Source organism: Rhinatrema bivittatum, chromosome 9 (genome assembly GCF_901001135.1).
Source record: "Rhinatrema bivittatum chromosome 9, aRhiBiv1.1, whole genome shotgun sequence".
NCBI classification, from domain to species: domain Eukaryota; kingdom Metazoa; phylum Chordata; class Amphibia; order Gymnophiona; family Rhinatrematidae; genus Rhinatrema; species Rhinatrema bivittatum.
Window position 1 is genome coordinate 162,822,551 of NC_042623.1, and position 24,339 is coordinate 162,846,889.

At 49.0% G+C, this 24,339-nt stretch overlaps 1 protein-coding gene across 8 annotated transcripts in view; it reads right to left on the reverse strand.

The window, feature by feature from the left end:
• DGKD (diacylglycerol kinase delta) overlaps window positions 1–24,339 on the reverse strand; it is a 206,032-nt gene that overhangs the window by 121,458 nt on the left and 60,235 nt on the right. For 7 of the 8 annotated variants that reach the window (XR_003858538.1, XR_003858537.1, XM_029615077.1 and 4 more), the window contains exon 4: window positions 11,316–11,420. Coding sequence is in view for 6 of the 8 variants with exons in the window: in XM_029615077.1 (XP_029470937.1) it covers window positions 11,316–11,420 (105 nt within the window). In the remaining 2 variants the exon portion in view is untranslated. Of the gene's footprint in view, window positions 1–11,315; window positions 11,421–17,716; window positions 17,927–24,339 lie in introns of those variants that run through there. The other variant, XM_029615080.1, reaches the window with a different exon arrangement.

Sequence of the window (24,339 nt, forward strand, 5' to 3'; positions counted from 1 at the left end):
ATCAATTAGCCATTACATGTGGTGATGTCATCTGGCGGCACTGAATGGACTCTTTCTCCAAGCTAGTAAAGCTTTGAGCTCTGAGCATGTGTGGGGTTCCCGAGCAGGCATTGCCTTGTGAATCTACTCAGTCCTTACCAAAGCTAATCTAGCTATGCAGTCTACTCTTCAGGATGTGGGTGGGTATTCCCTGGCGAGGGCATCTTGCTATCTACAGAAAACACTGTTTACAGTAAGCAAACTGACTTTTTCCATCAATAAGCAGGCTGAATTAGCCATTACACATGGGAAATCCCAAACTGAGGGTTGCAGTGGAGCACTTACTTAGTAAGCAACTCGGCCCTCACCATGAAGAGTGGACTACTGCAAAACCAAAATTTGCAAAACTGCTTGTCCAAATTTATTGTCAGTCTTACAGATGTTATCAAGACAGTATTGTGATGCAAAGGTATGCAGTTTTGCAGATACCTTCAATAGGTACTTTTTGAAGATGTGCAACAGAAGCAGCCATGGCTCTCACTTTAGCCTTCACAGGCTTATGATTTGCAGTCCTGCCAAGATGTAACAGTGAATGTATTCAGCCAGTGAGTTAGACAAGATATGATTGGCAACCTCTATTCCTAGTCAGTTGGAATTATAAAAGATGAACAGTTGGGAGGCTTTCTGATGCAGCTGAGTTTGTTTCTTGTAATATGCTAAGACCCTTTTGCAGTCCAGAGTATGGAAGGCTTTTTCGCCCTCATGTGTGTGGGGCCTAGGAAAGGTGGTAAGTAATACGATAGATTGATTGATATGAAAAGCCAAGATGATGTTTGGGAGAAATTTCGGATGAGTACAGACAACCACACTGTTATGGGAGAACTGATGTACGGAGGATAGCAGATGAGAGCTTGGCGTTCACAGACCCTTCTAACTAAAGTCGCTACAATGAGGAATACTACCTGCCATGTCAAGTATTTTAGAAAACCTGATTCCAATGGCTCAAAAGGGTGCTTCATTAGTTGGAAAAGGACTACATTCAGGTCCCACAGAGCAGGTGCCTTCTAAACTGGGGGCCTGACATGCCATAAGCCTTTCATGAAGGATAAGTAGAGATTAGTTTGCTATCTTCTTGAGTATGGTAGGCCGCTATTAGTGATGAGGTGCACCTGTACAGATGAGATGGTGAAGCCTGAGTCAGAAAGGTGCAGCAAGTATTTCAGGAGATGCTTAGGCTTGCAGGAAAATGGGTCCAAAACGTTTTGTTGACACCATTTGAAGTACCTGTGCCATTTGAAGGCACAATTCCTTCTAGTGCAGGGGTGGCCAATTCCTGATCTCAAGAGCCACAAACAGGCCTAGATTTCAGGATATCCACAATGAATACGTATGAGATAGATGTGCATACAATGGAAGCAGTGCATGCAAATCTATATCATGCATATTCATTGTGGATATCCTGAAAACCTGGCCTGTCTGTGGCTCACAAGGACCAGAATTGGCCACTCCTGTTCTAGTGGAAGGTTTCTTAAAGCAGACAAGTATATTCACAATTTATGTAGGTAAGTGAAGATACTCAGTCACTGAGTGCTCAATAACCAAGCAATGAGACTGAAGCCTGAAAGATTGGGAAGGTACAATGTCCTGTCTTCCTGCATCAACAGCGTAGGGTCTGTTCCCAGACGTATGGGAAGACTGCTGGAAAGTTATGAGAGATGCATAACAGATCTACCTGAGCCACTCCGGAGCGATGAGAATTAGACAAGTGGTCCTGAAGAACTTTCTGCACTGTTCTGGTGGTAAACAGTGTACATGAGGCTTTGTCTCCAATTGAGGAGGAAAGCATCTTGAGCTGACCTACAATTACTTGGTAGAATTGAGCAAAATTGATTTAATTTTGTGTTCTGCTGTGAGGCAAATAGGTCCACGGTTGAGAGATCCCATAAGCTGAAGAGTTCGTCAGCTACTGACTACTGTAGAAACCACTTGTGTGGTTGAAACACTCAGCTGAGTCGATCCACCAGTAGAAATATCTGTCAGATAAGTAGCCTGAAGAGCAGTTCAATTTGTCTCCACCCAATCACAGATTTTTAAGGCCTCTTGACAGAGGCCATGATCCCATTCCTCCTTGCTTGTTGAAGTAAAACAAGGCAACTTGATTGTTGGTTTGAATCAGGATGCTCTTTCCCTGATAGGTTGATAGAGATTATCTGATTGCTCTCAATTCTAAAAGGTTGAGCTGATAGAGACTCTCTTGAAGAATTCAGGGGCCTTGTGCTCGAAGAGTTCTGGTATGCGCTCCATACACTTTGGCGAAGGCATCTGTCACAAGAACTATTTTGTAGGGGAGTGGTCAAAGAGGGAATCCTTTGAGAACTTGTGGATGTAACCACCACTGCAATTCTTATTTGATAAGTGCTCTGCACTGGAGATGACAGAGGCTGACTTAGTGGATCCTATTTGCAACCTAGACCCCCATCGGAGGTAGTGGATGTGAAGATGGGTAAATGAAACCATATGGATGGCCGCTGCCATATGTCCAAGAACCACTAGGAGTTGCCTTGTAAATAAGTGAGGAGAAGAGAGCAGGTTGTAGATGAGTGACATTGTGGTATTGCTCTGTCAGAAAGCAGAAATGCGAGAGGGCGCTGTTGCCAGCCGATGCAAGCAGACGTGTGGTAGCTGAGCTCCGCGCTTCTCGACCCCAATAACTCACGGTATTTTGCCTGAAATTCGGTGCGATCCTACTGCTACAGCATTTCACTACTGGGCACTCGATTTGCTGCATAAAATATGACATTGAAGCGGAAACCTACGGATTTAAAACAGTTTTCCTACGGGAAGGCTTCCCCTGAACCCGATCAAGATGGCGGCGAAAATTCCAACCCGGCCGCGGAGGAGGTGGTGCAACCTGAGGTATTACCAGGACCTTTGGAGGCTTCTAACACTCAGGCTATTGCGTCTCTATTAACTAGGGACGAAGCCCGACAATGGTTTGTCGAGCTGCGGGCGGATTTACGGCAGCATAAGACTGAGCTTATGGCATCGATGGCTGACCTCCGGGGCGACTTAGCAGCGCTTGGAACCAGGGTGGATGAGAACGAGGTGCGCATAGATACCCATGGGGAAGCGTTAAATACCCTCCAGCGCAGGCAAGACTCTAATGTGGTTGAACTACAGGCGCTCCAATCTAAAGTGGAGGATTTAGAAAACCGGAGTCGCAGAAACAATCTCCGAATCAGAGGGGTTCCTGAGACGCCGGAATTTGGGGAGGTGCAGGAGGTCGCCAAGCAAATATGCCTCTACCTACTAACCCGGGGCACCGACCACGAGGAGGAATCGGGCTCTATGGCTCAGGAGATTCACTTTGAGAGGGCGCACCGAGCCATAGGACCCAGGCGGGATCAAAGGGCGCGGGACATCGTTCTCTGTTTTCAGAGCTTCCCCCTGAAAGAGCGAGTCTACTCTGCAGCGCGCCGGATGACTGAGATCACATGGCACAATCAAAAGCTCTCCATTTTCCAGGACCTGTCAGCGGTTACCCTCAAGAAGCGGTTTGACTTTAAAGCAGTGACTGCGATTTTGCGGGAGAAGGACATCAAGTACAAATGGACATACCCGTTTGGCCTCTCATTCCAAACTCAAGGCGTCACACACCGGGTTACTACTCTCGAGGAGGCCGCAGAGGCCTTTACCAAAGCGCGGCTCCCGGTTACTTTTTCACATGCTAAGATGGCGCCGAACACGCAGCCGCTGGACCCTGCTCCTCGCTGGCAGAGAGCAGGAAAGGGAGGCAAACGCCTCCGGCGGCAAAATGATACTACTAGCTTGCAAACATCGGAGCAGGGGTGAGGTGCAGACCATAAGACTGTGGACTTTTGCTTAATATTTTCGATCTCCGTATACCGCATAGCATTTACTTAATGCTTAGGATCATTAGGAGCTTGGTTTATTGTTGTTCCTGTTTACTGCTGTTTCTCTGCCCTGTGCCCAGGGGCGGGGAGGATTGTACTAGTTTAGTGTGTGAGTTTGGTGGGGTGGGTTATCACTTTTTGATGTAATATTGGGGTTCTGTTCGCTTGGGGTCGGAGGGAGGGGTGCGCTATCCTGAGGGGGGATGTCTGACTTGCGGGGGCAGCGGTGTTCTCTCTGGAGAGAGGTATCCCAAGCTAGGTTTACGGGATACAATCGGAAACAAGGGGGCACCACAGGGCGGATGGGGTTTTTTCTTTCTAAGTTGCATTTTTTCTACTATTTCCTGCGGGGTGGGTATGGCGGAGGAGGGCGTGGGAGCGTGGGGAGCAGTCTCTCGATGGCATGGCTGGATGGACACAGGGGGTGGGGTTGGGAGCCCTGGGGAGATTTCTAATCTGTGATGGCGACTAAGCTTATATCATTAAATGTTAAAGGGTTAAACACCCCCAGGAAAAGGTTGTTATTAAAAAGGGAACTGCAGAGGCAACAGGCTGCTATAGCCTTTATTCAAGAAACTCATGTGCGCAAACATCATGAGCGTTTGCTGGCGTTCCCAGCCTATTCCTCTTCATATTGGGCTGCCAGCTCCAAGTCTCACAGGTACACTGGGGTGGGTATTCTCATCTCATCTGCACTGGTCCACGAACTTATCACACATGTCGCTGATCCATTAGGTAGATATGTCTTAGTGAAGATTAGGATGGGAAAGCAAATAGTCACGTTACTCAATGTATATTTCCCGAACTCTCATCAGGCTTCTTTCATTTCCACACTTCACGGGTTATTACAGGACCACTCAGAGGGAGATCTCATTATAGGTGGAGATTTTAATTTTGTGCAGAATCCCTCAATAGACTCTAGTTCGGGGAAGATAGCCTCAGTGCCGACTTGTCGACTATGGCATATTTTTATGAGTGATTGGGGTCTGGTCGACATATGGAGGGATAGATATCCTCATTCGCGTTCCTATACCTTTTACTCTAGACCGCACGATACTTACACGAGGATTGATTGCTTTTTTCTATCTTCCTCCTTTCAAAACAAGGTTCAGAAGGTGGAGCTTGATAGTATTACTTGGTCAGATCATGCTCCGATATGGATGACATGTTTTATGGGGGATTCGGATAAGGGGTATCGCCAGTGGCGTCTTAATGACACCCTACTTAAAGACACTCAATTTGTCAAGCAGGTGGGGGAATGCTTAAAGGAGTACTTTCAGGAAAATCAGACAGCAGGCATCTCCCCCATGACGGTGTGGGAATGCTCTAAAGCAGTACTCCGGGGCACGTTCATTGCCCGGGCGGCCCATTGTAACAGGTTGAGGGAGGAGCAAAGACAGTCATGGATGCATGACTTGGCTCGCTTGACCCAGTCCCACAGTAGTACTAAGTCGGAAGTGACTTACCTGAAGTTGCTGAAGGTTAAGGACCAATTACGCTCCCTGGACGATACGGCGATTAGTCACCATCTTCTGCTGTTGAAGCAACAGTTCTTCGAGGGGGGTAATAAGGCGGGCAAATATTTGGCCCGACAGCTGCGAGCCTCTCAGGCCCAAACAGTGGTTGCAAAAACATACAATGCCAGGGGGGAACTGGTAACCAGCTCCGAGGGAATACGAGACTCCTTTACTGATTTCTATTCCCAGCTTTACACCGCAGATGGTTCCATTTTGGTGGGGGCTATAGATGAGTATTTGAATTCAGTGCAACTCCCGGAATTACTCCCCAGCCAGAAAGACTTCTTGGATAAACCTATCGAACAAGATGAGGTATTCTCGGCTATTAAGAAACTAAAGCCGGGTAAAGCTCCGGGGTTAGATGGTTATACAGGGGCTTATTACCGTAAGTTTGCTGAGCAGCTGGTAGGACCTTTGACTGATGCATTTAATTCTCTACTAGATGGGGCTACTATGACTCCCGACGCTAACACTGCCGGCATCACAGTATTGGCTAAGCCAGGGCGGGATCCCACTAGGTGTAGTTCGTATCGTCCAATATCTCTCATAAATATTGATCTGAAACTTTTAGCCCGGGTATTGGCGGCTCGGCTCAATGGAGTCCTTCCGGGGTTGATACATAGTGATCAGGTGGGCTTTGTGCCTGGGAGGCTCGCGGCGGATAATGTGCGCCGGATCATAGATATCATGGATTTAGTGCATAGGGATCAGACTCCTGCTGTTCTTCTAGCGCTGGACGCGGAAAAAGCCTTTGACCTTGTCCATTGGGAGTTTTTGTTTAGAACTTTGGTCAACATGGGCTTTGGGGACACCTTTATTACCTGGTTGCGGAAGTTATATAGCTGCCCCTTCGCTAGAGTCAAGGTCAATGGGGGGATACGGGGCGCCTTTTGCTATAAATCGGGGAACTAGACAGGGTTGTCCCTTATCGCCCTTACTCTTCGCCCTGTTTTTAGAACCTTTTGCCATTAGAATCCGGGGGGCACGGTCCGTTGTGGGGATCTCCCAGGGGGACACTCAATTTAAAATATCGTTATTTGCTGATGACGTGCTGCTTACCCTCACTAAGCCGGAATCCTCGCTACAGGGGGTAATGGAGGAACTCGGTCAATTCATGGCAGTTTCTGGTATGAAGGTTAATTACGAGAAATCTGAAATTCTGAATTTAACTATGTCCACAGCCGAGGCTGGAGCTTTGAGTCGACGTTTCCCGTTTAAATGGGCTACCAAATCTATTAAATATTTGGGGATCAGATTGGGCTCTCACCCTAAATACTTATATGAGCTTAATTATGGCCCCCTGGTGGCATCTATTCAACGGGACTTAGATAAATGGATGTCCAATACCCATTCCTGGCTTGGGCGTCTGGCAATACTTAAGATGAATATTTTGCCCAGGTTTTTATATTTTTTCACCACCATACCCATATTCCTTCCCCACAACTGCTGAAAAAATGGCAACAAATTCTATGCCGGTTTATCTGGCGGCGAAGACCTCCGAGGGTTGCCCGAACTTTGCTGTACCAGCCCAGATCCAGAGGGGGCATTCAGTTACCCAACTTGGCTTGGTACTATGGTGCTGCTCAACTCCGAGCCTTAGTGACCATGCATCGGGTCACGGACTTGCCTCAATGGGTGAGGCTGGAGCAGGCCCTGTTAGGGCAAATGCCAATTTCTGCACTGCCCTGGCAGCCCCCATCTACCTGGGGTTTGCGTGTCCCTTTGCCATACGCCCTTGGGACCACAATGCGTATCTGGGGGCACTGGAGAGAGGTACTGGTGGGTCCCGAACAATATTCTATGCTTTCTCATTTATTCACCAATACGGTGGGGCTGGGGGACGCAAAGGTTGGGTCTGCTAAGTGTTGGGCGCAGGAGGGGATTTATCTTTTGGGCCACGTGTGTCAGCAGGGTAAATTACTGTCGAGGAAACAGCTAGTGGCCTTGCATCCCAAGACTGCTTTAGATTTTCTTCTCTATGCCAAAATATATTACTTCGTGCATAAGGAAATGAGAAGGGGAACACTGTGGGTCAAGGGCACTTTGTTTGAAAACTACTGTAAACATGCTTTGACCATCAGGGGCTCTATTTCCAAAATATATGCTCTGCTCAACGGGAAACTGAGTGGTTATCCAAAATTTCGCACTAGTTGGGAATTGGATTTCCACTCTGCCCTGGAAGATCAGGAGTGGGATGCCATTTATACGATGGCGCACAAATGCTCCATATCAGCGGGGTTGCAGGAAAATTGCTATAAGATGCTATATAGATGGCATTATACGCCCGCTAGGCTCCATAGGTTTTTCCCATCTATACCTGCCCTATGCTGGAGGGGGTGTGGGAATATTGGCACCTACTATCATGTGTGGTGGACTTGCCCTACAATTGTTCAGGTTTGGCAGGGGGTGTTTGATTGGCTCGCCTCGGTGCTGCATATGCCGGTTACTCCTCAACCCTGGCATGCTTTATTGGGGCTGCCACTACCGGACAGTAACAAAGCTATGCAAAACTTCATATTGCATGTGTTTATTGCCACACGGGCTGAAATAGCCCTGCACTGGAAACAACCTGTGGCTCCCTCTTTGGCGAGTATACTACTCCGCCTTCGTTCTTATTACCAGTTGGGGAGACTTACCGCCACACATCAGGATAGACTGGCGGCCTTTCAAAAATCTTGGGCTCCCTATCATACTTGGGTTCTCAGTCAAACCACTCCAGCTACTACACGCTAGTTGACAGTACGTGGTGCCACGATGTCCCCCAGTACTTGGCCAGTCCCGGAAAGCTGGATACTGGAAGGGTCCAGTATCTAAAGGGCGCTATGTCTCGGTGGGGATGTACTGGCTTCATATCCTAATGAAGGGAGATGATGCTACTGGTTTGGGGGCACTTCCGCTTACTCATCCTGCCATTATTCAGCTTTTTGTTATTGCATAATGCAGCTTAGTGTTATTGCATTCTTATTTGCTGTACTATCTTTCAAGTTGTGCGTAGTCCTTTTGTTTTCGCTCTGTGGTGTCGGGGGGGAGGGAAGGGAGGGGATGTAGTTCATAATAATGGGCAGTTAAAAATGGCCACAATTTGTTCTATCTCTTGGTATGTAATTTGGGTTGGTTGTGCTTTTGTGGATTGTTCTTTCTGTATTGACACTGAACGCTGCCAATAAAAAATGATTACATACAAAAAAGAAAGCAGAAATGCTTTTTCCTGTACTGAGTTTATGCAAGCCCAGAATTTGAGACTCAGAGTGGGCTCCATGGTTGATTTCTCAAAGTTTGAATTTTTTGCGGACAATACTAAGATTTGCAACAGAGTGGACACACCTGAAGGAGTAGAGAGAATGAAAAGTGATTTAAGAAAACTTGAAGAGTGGTCAAAGATTTGGCAGCTGCAATTAAATGCCAAGAGGTACAGAGTCGTGCACCTGGGGTGAGGAAATCTAAAAGAGATGTATGTGATGGGGGGGGGGTGAAAAACTATCGTGCATGGAGCAGGAAAGGGACCTTGGTGTGATTGTGTCTGATGAGCTGAAGGTGGCAAAGCAATATGACAAGACAGTAGCTAAAGCCAGAAATATGCTGGGCTGCATAGAGAGAGGAACAACTAGCAGAAAAAGGGAAGTGATAACGCTCTTGGTACAGAACCTTGGTGAGGCTTCACCTGGAGTACTGTATTCAGTTCTGGAGACCATATCTCAAAAAGGATAGACACAGGATGTAAGCGGTCCAGAGGAAGGCCGCCAAAATGGTGGGAGGTCTGTTTCAGAAAACCTACAAGGAGAAGCTGAAGGATCTAAATATGTATACCCTGGTGGAGAAACAGTGCAGGGGAGATGTGATACAGACCTTTAGATACATGATAGATATTAACGATGCACAAACTTCAAAACTTTTCTGCTGCAAAGGAAACAGTAGAACTAGGGGTCATGATATGAAACTCCAGGAGGGAAGACTCAGAACCAATACCTGGAAATATTTCTTCATGGAGAGAATGGTGGATTCCTGGAATGCCTTCCCAGAAGAGCTGGTGAAGACAAGAACAGTTAATGAATTCAAAAGAGCATGGGACAAACACTGCGGATCCGTAAAGGCATAAAGAAAGGGATGGTGTAACATCTCTGCATGGGAGTAACCTGCACGGAGCGGCAGTTACTACCCTTTACAGAACACATGGGGCAACCTGTATGGAGCGGAAGTTACTACCCTTAACAGTACACATGGGGGTAACCTAGACAGAGCGGCAATTACTACCCTTAACAGAACACAAGGGGATTACCTGCACGGAGTGGCAGTTACTACCATAAGCAAATTGTTGGGCAGACTGGTTGGGCCATCTGGTCTTTATCTGCCATCATTACTATGTTACTATGTATTTTGAATTTCTGTTTGAGAATATGTTTATTTCAAGTTGAGAATGAGCTACAGTCCTCCTTTTTCTTGGGGATAAGGAAGTATCGGGAATAGAACAGCAGGGCATGTTGAGATGGTGGATCTAATTCTTTCGCTCATTGCTGAAGAAAAGATTGAACTTGCAGTTGAAGCTGCAGTAAATGAGATTGATCCAGATGGGGCAGCAAACAATGTGGGATTTATGGAGGCCAGGAGAAAGCAGAGTTGCTTTCCTGTAACAGGTGTTCTCCAAGGACAGCAGGACGTCAGTCCTCACACATGGGTGACATCATCGGATGAAGCCCGGTCCAGAACTTTGATCTCAAAGATTCTAGAGAAGTGGTTCCCAAACCTGTCCAAGAGGACCCCCAGCTAGTTAGGTTTTCAGGATATTCACTACGGATAACCACTGTTCTAGAGCTTTCAAACATGCTCTACAACGCTGATGATGGCCATGTCAACAAAACCAGTGTCGATGAATAGCACTTAGAATGCTTATGTTTCTTTGATACAGGCTGTGATGGTTACAATGACTGATGCCACTTCACCTTCGATGCAGGATGGCAGGCAGAACTCAACACTGCTACTTCAACCTGAGTGGACAGGGAAGATTTTTATAAACTCCCACTCAACTCCTTTCCTGGTGAGGCAGATAAGGCTACACTGAGGGATGAGGACCTACTGTGACACCGGAGATATTTATGCAGTTCATCAATTCGATGAACCCAGAACCTCTGCGAGCGTGGGGACATCCTTCTGCAAGCATAGCAGTTCTTCTGGTCAAGATCCAACCTGCGGCATCAATAAAACAATTTGGGGCCATCAGCGAGGGACATAATCTTCTCACAGATATATTGCTCACCATGGTTGTTTTCTTCTTCTGCCAGGTCATGATAGAAGAGAAGGCCACATTTAAGAAATATTTTGTTGGGTTTTTTTGTTGTGGCTTGAAGTTAGCAAGTAACACATTTAAAACTAAGCAGAAAAAATTATTTTTCACTCAACGCACAATTAAGTTCTGGAATTTGTTGCCAGAGGATGTGGTTAGTGCAGTTAGTATAGCTGGGTTTAAAAAAGGTTTGGATAAGTTCTTGCAGGAGAAGTCCATTAACTGCTATTAATCAAGCAGTCTTACGGAATAGCCTCTGCAATTACTGGCATCAGTAGCATGGGATCTACTTAGTGTTTGGGTACTTGCCAGGTACTTGTAGCCTGGTTTGGCCACTGTTGGAAACAGGATGCTGGGCTTGATTGACCCTTGGTCTGACCCAGTATGGCAATTTCTTATGTTCTTAAGAAACTGAAGGAAAAAAATGCTTGTACAAAGAAATGACTGTGGAGACACACATATGCTCAATAGAGCTCAAAATCTACTAGTTGGACAGACGAGTCCATTTGGTACTGCCGGATGATGTCATCATACATAATGGCTAATTCAGCTTACTTATAGATGGAAAAAAAGCAAAGTTTAAGGACTAGACATGGATCAAGTAGTGTGATATAGATACTCCTTTACCTCAAAGTGCTCCCGGTTCTGTATAGTCTTCAGTGCTGCGATCCAATCCTCCATCTCTTTCCGATTATCTGCACTAAGGATCAGCCTACGACACGGTGTAATAACCTGAAAAGAGGAAGTAGTGTCATCAGCATCTGAACTTGTGAGGGGCCTATCCAGCCTTAGAGAGGCTCCAAAAGCTTTATACTGCCAAGAAAACCCATCAGCACTTGGAAGCCTAGCATTGCCAGCACGGCTATCCCTGCTCTCATAACATCAATGGAACCATTCCTACCCAACCTCCCACCATTACCTGTCACACCATTGCCAAAGCATCTGCAGATCCAACTCAATGACAGTGCTGCAGCTAACAATACCTGCAACCCAAGCCACCCAACACAAGTACTAATGCTGTTCACCTTGCAATGTGATAGCATTGACCTGTTCACCAGAGTCAATGCTATCACACCCAGCTCCTCTCACCCCAACTAGCCTTCTCTCCCTCCTCTTTTTACAATGCACACATCTAGATTTAGTGCTAACAAATTCCTTCTCTAGCACTAAAGGGACCAACACCAAACAAATAACTAGGCAACAAAGACCTCTGAGTCAGGACCACGGCTAGAAACGTAGAGTTATGGCAGGGGCTTGCCCCACCCCTCTCTCTGGTGAGCTTCCTCCGTACCATCATTCCCTCCCTCCCCAGTACACTCCTTTTAGGGACAAAACATACATGGAAAGCAGATGTCATGAACAGGTGCCAAAGCCCCAGAGAGGTGCTCCCACCCTCAGGCACACACTGCGTCAAAGCCTCATATCCAGCATCAGAATTAGTGTACATACATGTAGTGTCCAACGTGCACACACAGTCCTGTATGAGTAGGAAAAACTGACACGGTACACACAGGTACAATAGAGTAACGGACAGCCCTGCCTCAGAAAGCCGGTGATATTCTTTATTTGGCCCTTCTCCTTTGGGTTTCCATCTCGATCAGAATCGGTTACACCTTTTGGTTGCAGCACAAGAGCCTTCATTTACAACTATCAGAGGGATTTTTTTTTTTTTTTAGAACTTAAACCTAGCTAAGCCACTGCAGTGACAATCCTTGGCCAGGGCCCCGGGATCGTTCCACAACCTAATGAATGTGCACCTTAAAATCATGTGTTGATGGAAACTCCATCCCCAGGGGCTGTGAACGCTGCTTCTGCAGAATCTCCAGGAGTGGCCAGCCTGAGAAGCAGAAGTCAGATTCAGGAACCAAACCCAGGTCCTGTGCATGGAAATGTAGAGCACTACCATGGAGTCACCAGGCAGGCCCCTGTCAGTATGTTTCTAAGAGGAAGCAGATTATTCACAATCCCCCATGCTGCCGAGATGATGATATATTTTTCTCTCCCCACCAGCCTCTGCCCCAAAGGTGGATCTACAACATTACATCTCTTCTTTTCTATCAGTCCCTGCCCTCAGTCTGGACATTGTATCTCTCCCTCCCCATCAGTGCCTGGCCCACATAGCTGGTTCCTGAAACATTACATCTCCCCCTTCTCCCTCATCCTGGTCTCATAGAGCTGGGTCCTGTGACATTGCAGCTCCCCCTTTCCTATCCTGGAGCATAATCTCTCTCCTTCCATCAGTCCCTGCCACTGAGAGCCCTGACAAGTTATATCTCCTTCTCCCTGGGCTCTGATGATGGGAGACTTCCAGTTAATAATAGTCTAAAAATTAACAGGAAGAAATAAATGACTCCAGTTTTTTCCCTTCTGTTTAACAATCAGAAAACTTGAGAAGACTGCCAAATTTAGGCACATGGGATTTCCAGTCTTTCCAAATCTCAGCTTCCAGTAATGGATCCCCTGGCATGCTGGAAAACGTCTTTCCAGTGGTAAATCTCTGCCCCTGCCCCATCCTGCACAGTCATACACACTTCAGTACAGCCTGGGCTTGGCAGCCCGGGAGCTCTGGGAGGCGGACTCTCTGCTCTCTAACCCAGGCTTACTGTTTACCAAGGGCCCAGCTCACAGGGGCAGGGCAGGGCAGATAAAGCCCTGCCTCCAAATTCCAATCTCGGGCAGAGAGGCCTGAGATCTCTGCAGGGGAGGGTGGGGCACAAAGCCTGGAAAGCAACTGCAACCTGCAGGTTAGCGCGGTCTGTCATGCCACAGGCAACCCTCTCCAGTAGGGTGGCAGGGGAGCCGAGCCGAGCTGCAAAAGCAAGACCGGAAAAGTGTACAGCGTGGAGGGATGGCCCCAGAGGGGGGGCAGTGGGGGCATGGGCTCCCCTAGAGAAGGCGTGTGCCCCCTAACTACATCCTCCCTCCTCTCAGTCTGGCAGGACCATTTTGATTAATTAGCTTTCTAGCCAACCAATCGCTTGCCCACTCTGAAATTCGCTGTGCCCCCCTGTAATCCCCTTGCCCAATCAAACTTTTCTGGAGCTACCAGTGATGGTGGCATGGAGTGCTCAAAACGTCTAAAGGTGTTATTTACAATGAACACAAGTTTCCAAAATCTACAACTCTGGCATAGCCACACAGACATGACAATAATGGTGCGTGCAACCGAGGCTCTCGCTGTGTGCATTTGAGTGAGGGCTTGAATTTGCTGACATGTATGTGTTGGTGAGAGATATGTCATCGCTTGTGCATGTGAACAGAAAATGTCTACTTGTGCGAGTCAGACAGGGAGGGTGCTTGTGTGCATGAGAGAGAAGGCATGATGGTTGCTGTATCTGTAAAGATCACCCCAAAACAGGAGCCGGCTCATGGTTACAAAAGGGACCCAGCTTTAAAATGGCGCAGTGGAACTCGTAATAAATGTCTAAAAAGTCACAATATCTTATTCATCAGTCACTCAACAATAGAGCCATGAATTTTACCATCTTGTAAAACCTGACAATGCTTTAATAATGTAGCCGTCTGGGATCATTTTACGGATCTGATACTGAAGCTGCAGAAGCCAGAGTTTTGCTGCTGCTGCTGCTGCCCTGAGGGCGAGAAGCAGAGCTTCCGTGCCTGCCAAGAATGGCCTCTTATGGGATGCCAACAAGGGCTGAATTTTAAACCGCAGGCACCATCAACCCATCCATGTCCCCTTGTCTGGAGACTGGCACTGGCAGCCCCTCCAGATTCCTGCACGTGACAGACGTTTTCTTGAAGCGCATTGAGTGCAGAGAGAGAGGGGGGCAGAGGAGAGGGAGCAGTCCTGGAGTATAGGGGACACCAGGTGCAGGGCGCTGGGATCAGTGCCAGCTTGGAGCAGGAAGCCCGTGGAGACCGGAGGGGGGGAAAGACATGTGGCGGAGCACGAGCTGTCCGGTTTCCATGCAGCACCCCCGCAGCCACCGCTCTCCCCACCTCTCACAAACCTTTGCCATCTCTCCCGGCGTTTGGGGGGATGGCACCAAGGAACATACCGACTGCCTTACAGGAGGGCACTACCCACGCAGCTCCCTTTCTGCAAACCATGAATGTGCCCCATTTCCCGCTGTGCCTTTAACTTGCATGTGCAATTTTTCTGGGAAAGAAAATTACACGTGGAAGTTAAAAAAGACGGACAGAAACTGACATCAACGTAAGGTGCTCTCTATTTGCCATAAAGAAATCCTAAAAAGGCAATAATAGAAAGCTGAATAACCGATGGATCTAAAATTGCCAGCCAGTAACCAGCATAGAGGCCCATGTAATAGAAAGCGAGTAAAAAAAAAAAAAAAAAAAAGTGCTAAAATTCTTTACTCCTATGCTAAAAAATGAGATAATTCCTAATGCAGTTAGCTAATGACAAGCAAATGATTACAGCATTAAAGTGCACTGTGCGCATAAAACGTGAGTTCTGAGCCCAAAACTGAAAAGGTGAGCTAACGTGGAAAACGGGCTTAAGAAACCACAACATTTGTCTCATTTGGGTGCCTAAGGCTCATCCGTCCCTCCCTCAAGCTGCTGGCAGCTGTTCTCCCAAGAAATGAGACTGATTTGGAGAAGCACAAGGTGACAGTGACCGACAGTGGTACATACACAGCCAGCCCTGCACAACGTCGACAAGTCTGAAGCTTGCTCCAAAGAGTTTTTGTAACGATGGACAACTGAATATATAACAATTCTGCTTCTCCTATTCAGAGCCCCTGGAGCAGAGGATCTGAGACTCAGGGGTCCAGACACTGGTACCTCCAATGCTTAGCCCGACTTTTCTTAGGCTTGGAAATGTAACTTTTATTTCACCTCTGACCCAGAAGTTAACTCACATTTCTGGGGCTAATGTTAGTCAGTGGTGCTGTGCCAGCAGGATCCTGGACCTGAGGCTGCCAGGTGTGGTTGTCGACCCCAGACCAGGGAGTCTAAGACTCCCCCCCAGGAACTTGAAGTCTAGGACATAGCACCATAGCCCCAGAAATGTAAATTAACTTTACTCCCATCTCTAACAAGGAGTTACATTTTCAGCATTAGCAAAATGTGAGTTAAGCCTTCAGGACATTAACACACCTCCCTACATTGGGGAGTAATCGCTAACGCCTTCATTAGCATGGGATTTGTCAAGTTTGTGCACATATTTTTATTCACATTTGTGTGCACATTTTTTTTTATTAAATCATAAGTATATTTATACAAACAAATGTGAGTAAAAATGTTCATTCTTACTAGCATACCTCATTACACTGGCCATAGTTAGCAGCTTGCAATGCAAGCAAGAAAGTTCCCTTCAGAATGGAATGGGAGAGGGGCAATTAATAACGTTCCCCCCCCCCCCCAACACACACAAATCTTACATCAGACTGTGCTATAAGGAGGCAAATCTAGTATAACTTCCATTCCCCTTTAAAAACGGACCTCAATGAATATTACTGGGGGCGTGAATCCTTTACCCAGTATATTCCAACAGGGCATGTGCTGTGGTTAATCTCCACAGGTCAGGGGCTCTGATCCTATCTGCTGAGGAGTTAATTTCACTGTTAAGACCCAACCTCATTCCTGCAGTGCCCATGCCCCTCGGATACAGCACTCACGTCACCGCTGGCTCTAACTTCCTCTAAGGAACTACAAGACAAAGCACCTGTGTTATTTCTGTTGCACGCGTCATGCATCCTTCCTGAATGTTCACATGTCAAAGGAACCTGAGCAACCTCCAATCCTAAGCTTGAACACAGAGACAGACATGCAGCAAACTCTGAAAGTGCACTTAAAAGAGGGGAAACCCCAGTATCTTCCACTGCATTAACTCATCAAAGAGTGATATGATCTGTAACGTAGGGAAACCTCTCACCTGTATCACTGGTTCCTGAGCCTGTGTGTCACTCAGAGGGCCTCCCACCCGTACCACTCATTGCCTCCACAGCATTTCAGCACACCTGGCACAAGCCTCTCTCTCTGACCTACACACTCACTACCACTCCCCAAGTCCATCAGCACGCATAATGCAAACCTGTCTGTGACAGAGGGTGACCCCCCCCTATCATTCACTAAACCCTTCCCCCAGTTTCTCAATGTACAAAGAAGCCATTTCCAAAGGTAAATAGCTATTTACCAGGGTAAATTGGCCTGCCTTAAAACTGCCCTCCTTTGCTAGCTAAAAGAATATGCAATCTTCCTCAGCATGCATATTTCTAGCCGCATTAAGGGGAGGTGCTTCTAGATGTGAGGAGAGGGCGGGGTAGTTAAACAACTCACACAGATTAAATGTTCAAATCTATGCATCTTTGGCCCGCAGAAATGGCAGGTGCAAAGTCCGTAGGTAGTTTGTACCTGTGGACTATTTTCAAAATGCCACAAGATTGTAGCTGAGTGGGTTGTCTGAAATTGCCCCCCCCCCCCTCTGCAGTGTGAGTCTCTGTATCGTAGAGAGACCCACTGCACCTTGCTCACTGCCTCTTGAATCGCTCAGTACACACAGGGCTAACCTGTCTGAATCACAGGGAGAGATCCCCAGCTCCTCATTTCACTCAGTACCACAGGTTAAGCCCGTCTGTGAGAGAGGACCCCCTCCCCTCCCCATATACACATACACACTTCACTCAGTTTCTCAGCACACATTGAGTCAGACTACCTGTGACAGAGAGAGACCCACATCACTCCCCTCCTCCTCAGTCCCTCACCACACGTGAAGAAGGCTTGTCTTTGACATACAGGGACAGCTCCACAACACTCAATGCCCCTAGCGTCCTTTGGCATACATAAAGCAAGCCTGATTATGACAAAGGGAGAACCCTCCACTCACCACACATCACTCACTGCTGTCCCTGAGTTTCTTAGCATCCCCACACCACTCACTGCCCCCAGACTTTCTCTGCACACAAACTGTGAGCCTGTTTGTGACAGGAGGGAGGCCCCAACATCAGCCTCTGCCCTGGAGCCATTCAGCACACACCCTGTAAGCCTGCCTGTCTGTATGATCCCCATTTTCTCACCAGGGTGTCTGATCCAATAGATTTTACCTTTGTGTTGAATCCTCCAGCAGAGTGACAGCAGAGCTAGAACCATCTGTTTCACTGCCTCCCAAGTATTGCCGAGTTTGCTGGCAGAAACATCAAGATAATCCCTGAAGGGGAGAGAGAGACGGCTACAGGAAATGGGATGGCTGGAACTTTAAATAACTCTGTGTGGCTTTTGTGCCAGAGGTAAGCTGTGCTCAGCCTTGGAGCAGTTCCTTCTCCTCAGTGCTGACTGGGACAAAGTCCCCCCCCCCCTGCAGGACTGGGGGCGGAGGAACTGTGCTCTGGGTAGGGTGGCGGGTGTGTCGGTATGTGCCACAGCCCCAGAGGCAGTAAGGGGATGAAGCCAGCCACCGTGGTGGTGTGCAGGCCACACACAAAAGCTGTTTGTTCTGTCAATGCCAGAATAACAGTTAAGAGGAGAAGACACTATGACAAAACTTGGCAAACCAGCAGCTGAAAAACACTCGGCACTCCTGTCCCTCCAAATCTGGGGGCCTAAACATTTCAAAAAGATTCAAAGCCCTGAAAAGGGGCCGAGCGCTCTCCTGAGAGCCAGGATGTCTCCCCGCCTCCTGCATGGGGCTGACATCAGAAGTCGCCAAGTGAATTCCAGCCAATCACAGCACTGTGGGCTGCTGAATGAAACAACATGTGGAGCACACCGTCCTGTTGTGACTGCAGGCCTGAGAGAGAGGTAAGAAGGAGCTGAGGGCTGCAAAGAGTGGCTCTGTTTACATAGGTCTTAGGGTGAGAGAGGAGAATGTCACTGGATGGCTTAGGGGAGAGGCCCAGCGTCAAAGAGCCCTTTTCATTTCTAGGACTGGATTGATTGGCACAGGGATACAGAGACTTAAGTCATTCGTTTAATTTAATAGGCACAGCAAATCACTATCATCACAGGTATACAAAGCCTCCCGCCTCTAGGACTGGGTGGCACAGGGGCACTGGCTCAGGGATGCAGAGGCTTAGTTATCAGTCCATGACAGTTTTTAGTCACTACTGAACTATTACAATTTGGTGCCCTACATAGAAATTAGTTAGTAGTCTCACTCCAAAAACCTGTGAAACCATGGCCACAAGACAACTGACATCTGCAGTGAAGCTAAAGATTTAACCATGAGATTTGTGATATAACATGTGATAAACTACATAATACCAAAGTGCATTAATGGCAGGTTTACAGAATACTACCAACTTGTTTATAAGTCAAGATCCCCAAAACCTGTTATGGAGATAAAGTCATTTTTATCAAGCCTATCATGCAGAAAAATGAGAAGAAAAAGGAGAGGGAAGCTAAATTACTTCCATGAAAAACGGTATACATTAGATCACTTAAAAATGGAAAGGCTGAGCAATTCTGGTTGTGGGGAGGAGAGGGCAGGAGGAGTCAAGATGGGAGCATGAGCGGTTTTTCTTCTTGGCCATTGCTATTTAGACTTCGATCAAGCTGTCTAGTAGGAAGGGGAAACTGCCTCTGAACCAACAGGGCCAACAGACCTTAGATGATTTCGCTGATCCACTGTCCGGAATTGGTGATTGGTGTGGGGCAGCGTGACCCCGTTGCTGACCCGATGGGAAGAAGGTTGGCTCAGCTTGTGGGAGATATTTTGCAGAGCCCTTCTCCCTGCCCCCCCCGGATTGTCAGCCACTGGTGTGGCCTGAGGCGCCAGGGCTCTCAGAGGATGGTTCAGTCGTATGTGATGCTGCTGTGTCAGATCCCAAAGGAGGGGGGCAGGAGAAAGGATCCAAACCATGCCCCGCACACCAGATGGAAAATCTTTTCCACTTCAAGCTGTAGGACTTTCTGGTGGAGGGTTTTCGGGACACCGCCTGTATCTGGGAGACGCAGTCCGAGAGCGCCAGAGGCTGAAGGACTATGCGATCAACATCCAAGTCATCAGAGCCAACAACCGGAGGTTCGGATGGCACAGGGTGCCCTGATTCTGAGAGATCGGGCGCTGTCCCTAGCCGGAGGGGGCCCGCACCAACAAGTCCTGCAGAAGCAGGAACCAGACTTGACGTGGCCAGAAGGGTGCCACCAGGATCATGGTCCTGCCGTCCTGTTGAAGCTTCAGCAACGTCTTCAATAGGAGCGGCGGGGGGGGGGGGGGGGGGTATGCATATAGCAGGCCTCTCCCCCAGTGGAGGGAAAAGGCATCGCAGGCCAGATGTCCATCCCCTGACAACAGGGAGCAGAACTTGCTCACCTTGTAGTTGTGAAGGGAGGCGAAGAGGTCCATATCCGGCGTGCCCCAGCAGCGAAGTAGCTTGGCCACCACCCCCAGGTGGAGGGACCAATCATGAGGCTGAATGGAGCGGCTTAAGCGATCCGCCAGGACATTCAGCTGACCCGGTACGTGGCATACAGATACATCCCCTGCGAGAAGGCCCAAGTCCACTTGCACCGCCTCCAGGCACAGCAGGAATGAGCCCGTGCCTCGCTGCTTGTTAATGTACCACATTGCAACTTGGTTGTCTGTCCAAATCAGGACTACTTGGACGACAACTGGTCCCTGAATGCCCACAAGGCATACCGGATTGCCCAAAGCTCCAGGAAGTTTATCTGACTGTGGGCTTCAGAGGCAGTCCAGAGACCTTGCGTGTGGATACTGTTCACATGGGTTCCCCGGCTCTGAGGGGAAGCATCATGGTGAGAATCACCTGGGGCAGAGAAGTTTGGAAGGGAAGTCCTTTTTCCTGGTTGGAAAGATCTTCCCACCAGGATAGACACACTTGCAGAGGGTCCGTGATTGTGACAGGAGCCTCGAGATTCTGGGAAGCCTGTTGCCACTGAGACCGCAAAGGCCACTGGGCCCTCCTCATGCAGAGGTGAGCCAGAGGGATCACCTGGACAGAGGCCGCCATGTGGCCCAGCAGGCGGAGCAGAAGGTGGGCTGGTATCCTCCAGCTGTTCCGGATAAGGGTAGCTAGAGAGGCAAGGGCGATCACTTGGTCCCTGGGCAAAAAAGCTTTTGTCTATGCCGTGTCTAGCCTGGTGCTATGAAGTCCAGCTGAGGAGATGGGCAGAGATGAGACTTGGGGAAGTTGATAACAAACCCCAAAGCCTGCTTCTGCACCATCAGGGCCAGAGCATGCAAGGCTCCTGAGTGGGAGTTGCTCTTGAGCAACCAGTCAACCAGGTAGGGGAACACATGCATCGAGCGACGCCTGAGGTAGGCGGCCACCACCGCTAGGCATATGGTAAAAACACAGGGGGCCGATGCCAGCCTAAAGGGCAGCACTTTGTAATAGTAATGTGCTTTCCCTACCATGAAGCAGAGGTACTTCCAGTGGCTGAGGAAGATAGCAATATGCACATAAGCTTCTTTGAGATTGAGGAAGCAAAGTCAGTCTCCTCTTCTGAGGAGCAAGAGCAGCAAGCCCAGAGAGACCATCTTGAACTTTTCTCTTATGAGAAACTTGTTCAGCACCCGGAGGTCGAGAATGGAGTGCAAGCCACCATTCTTTTTCAGAATAAGGAAATACCTTGAATAGAACCCTCGACCCTGCTGAAGGTGAGGGACCAGTTCCACGGTGCTTGCCACATGGAGGGTGGCGAGTTCCATCTGAAGTAGGACCTGGTGGGTGGACGAACCTCATGATGGACATGGGGGAGAGGTCTCCGGGAGCCAACAAGTTTAGACGGATGATAGTGAGGACCAATCGGTCCAACCTGATCTCTTCCCAGCGATGGGTGAAGCTCAAGAGCCTGCGTCTAACCGGGGGATCCGTCAGGAGTATGGTCAACTGACCTTCACTCCCTCGCCGCCAGTCAAAAGCCCATGGCTGGGGCTTGCTGGGGCCTAGGCTCTCGATGCTGGCGAGGACGGCCCCTGGAGCTGGTGCGAGGCGTTCAAGCCCTGGAGGATAATACTTTCTCTGCCTGTAAAAGGGCTTCCGGGATGGGGTGTCAGAAGCGCTAATGGAAAGCTGTTGAAGGGTGTCATGATAGTCCTACAATTGAGCTACCGCATCCCAGACTTTATCCCCAAAGAGGTTTTCACCTGTGCAGGGGAGATCAGCTAGCCTGTCTTGGACCTCCGGCCAGTGGCTCCGAGCCATGCCATTTGCCTGGCGCCGATGCCAACCGCAGCTACGCAGGCCATCATCCCGAATACATCATAAGTGGAACGCACCTCATGCTTCCCGGCCTCGAGACCCAGCAGGACAATGGCTGAGAGGGCCTCCTGTTGTTGCTGAGGTAGGTCCTCTGCGAAGTCCTGGACCCGTTTCCAGAGATTGCGGCTATATTGGGTCATATAAAGCTGGTAGGTGGCAATGCAGGCCACCAGCATGGTGCCTTGGAAGACTTTCCTGCCCAGGGCATCTATCTCCCTGTGCTCACTTCCCGAGAGGGGCAGAGGCATGGGTGCGGGATCACCGGGCCTTTTTCAAGGCGGATTCCACAACCACTGACTGGTGGGAGAGGTGCCGCTTCTCAAACCCCACGGCCTGCTGCAACAAGTAGGTGGCGTCAGCCTTTCTAATGACAGGGGAGATAGAAATGGGGTGCTCCCACATGTGGAGGAAGTAGTCCTTGAAAATGTCATGGATAGGAACCGCCACAATCTCCTTAGTAGTGTCGACAAACTGGAGAGCCTCCAGCATTTTGTGTCGTGCATCCTCCTCGGTGAGCAGTTGAAAGGGGATGGCCTCAGCAATAGCCCTGACAAACCCCGCAAAGGACAGGTTCTCGGGGGGGGGGGGGGGGGGGGGGGGGGGGGGGGGCAATCGATATTGTTCCTCCAGAGGGGAAGGTTCCAAGAAGGGGTCGTCCAAATAAACTGAGGATGACTCCATGGAGTCATCACCCCAAGGGTCGTAAGGCCCTTCCTCCTCACTGGGACCAGCGTGCCGTGGGCAAGGTCCGTGAAGGGCATCAGCCCTGGGTTTCGATGGCTTTCGAGGCCACAAGGGCACCACAGGAATCAATGGTTACCCTGGCATCGAGGGGACCGGAGGCTGTGGGAGGCCAGAAGGACCCGGCAAGTGCTCGGGGAACAATGGTCTGGGAAACACGGTACTGGCTGTATATTCCTCCTCGGAGGACCAGAGAATCAGGATTGCTCCAGTGGAGGGCATCGGTGGCCGCTGGGGAACAGACGGTCCCTCAGCCACCGGCTGCATTGGAAGGAAGCCCAGAAGGACGTCAAGAAGCTCCAGCAGGGGAGCTAGCATCGATGGCAGAGGCTCGAGCACTGGTATGGGGGCCAGTGGCACCGGCAGCTCAACACTCTGGAGAGCCTTAAGCACTGCACCCTGTGGTCTAACTCCTCCTGAAAGACTGGAGTGGCCAGGATTGAGGGAGGGGGACAAGCCATCACCGGCTCTTCCTCAGGTCTCCGAGGTGGCACAGTGCCCGGCATCTGTGGGGAATGCCTAGGACTACCGGGGGCATCGGAGGATGGGGCCTCTAATGGCCAGTGTTGCTTCGGTGGCGGCCCAGCGGCTGCCAGTGCCACTCTGGAACCAGAGCCATAGGTCAACGGCAACTGTGCTCGGCCCGGTCTTTCCCCGGCATTAAGGAAGTGGAAGATCCCGATGTCGGAAAGTGGTGAAATCAAGGATCTATCACCGTCCCACCGGTCCTTGGAGGTACTGGAAAGAGGAACAGCCCAGGGAAGCTTGTCAAGAGGCTTCCCGTGACCTCTCGGCGTCAATGGAGCCGACGGAGGAGTAGAAGGAGCAGACTTTAGGGCCCCAAAAAGCTTCTCCATCTTATCGAGGCGTGCCCGATGCCCTTTGGGGGTCATCTGATCACACAGACGGCACCCACGGACGTCGTGCAAGGCCCCCAGGCAGAGGTTGCAAACCTCATGAGGATCCATGATTGACATGGTCCGCGGACACTGGGGGGCACCAACGAAAACCAGTCAACGCCATGAAAAAACACCCGGTGTGCAGTCGATGACCATGAGGCAAAAAGTCGGGAATCGACCGCAAAGTTTGGAAAAAGGTAAGAAAACAACCTACCACACCGAGGGGGTTCCGACCACGAAGGGGAACCCGGGAGAAGTTAGAAAATATCGAAAAAAAAACAAGAAAATTGAGAGCTCCACGAACCGCGAGGCAACTGCACCGTGGAAAAGAGGAGACTGAAGGGGGACCCAGCATGGACGCACGATGGCAGCATTCTGGGCGTGCTCAGTGTGCTGGTTTAAGCTTCTAGAAACTTTGACAAACATTTTCTGTGCCGGGCTCCATCAGATGATATCACCCACATGTGAGGACTAACATCCTGCTTGTCCTAGGAGAGTATGTTAAACACAGGTCCCAGTACCGATCTCTGTGTTATTCCACTAGTGACCTTTCTCCATTTAGATAACTGACCATTTAGTCCTACCATTTACCAACGCATAATAGGACATTGCTTCCTATCCCATGACTTTTTAAATTTCCTGAGGAGTCTCTCATGAGGGACTTTGTCAAATTTCTCCTGAAAATCCAAATATATTATATCACCTAGCTCACCTTTATCGACATATTTATTTACACTTAAAAAAAAAAGATTAAAGCAATGGTAATGTGATGAGCTGCTAGAGAGTAGCTGCTGGAGCAAGGGATACAAATCCTGTTTAAATATTGTTTCTTCCTAATTCTAATGGCTACTACAACTAAAGCCT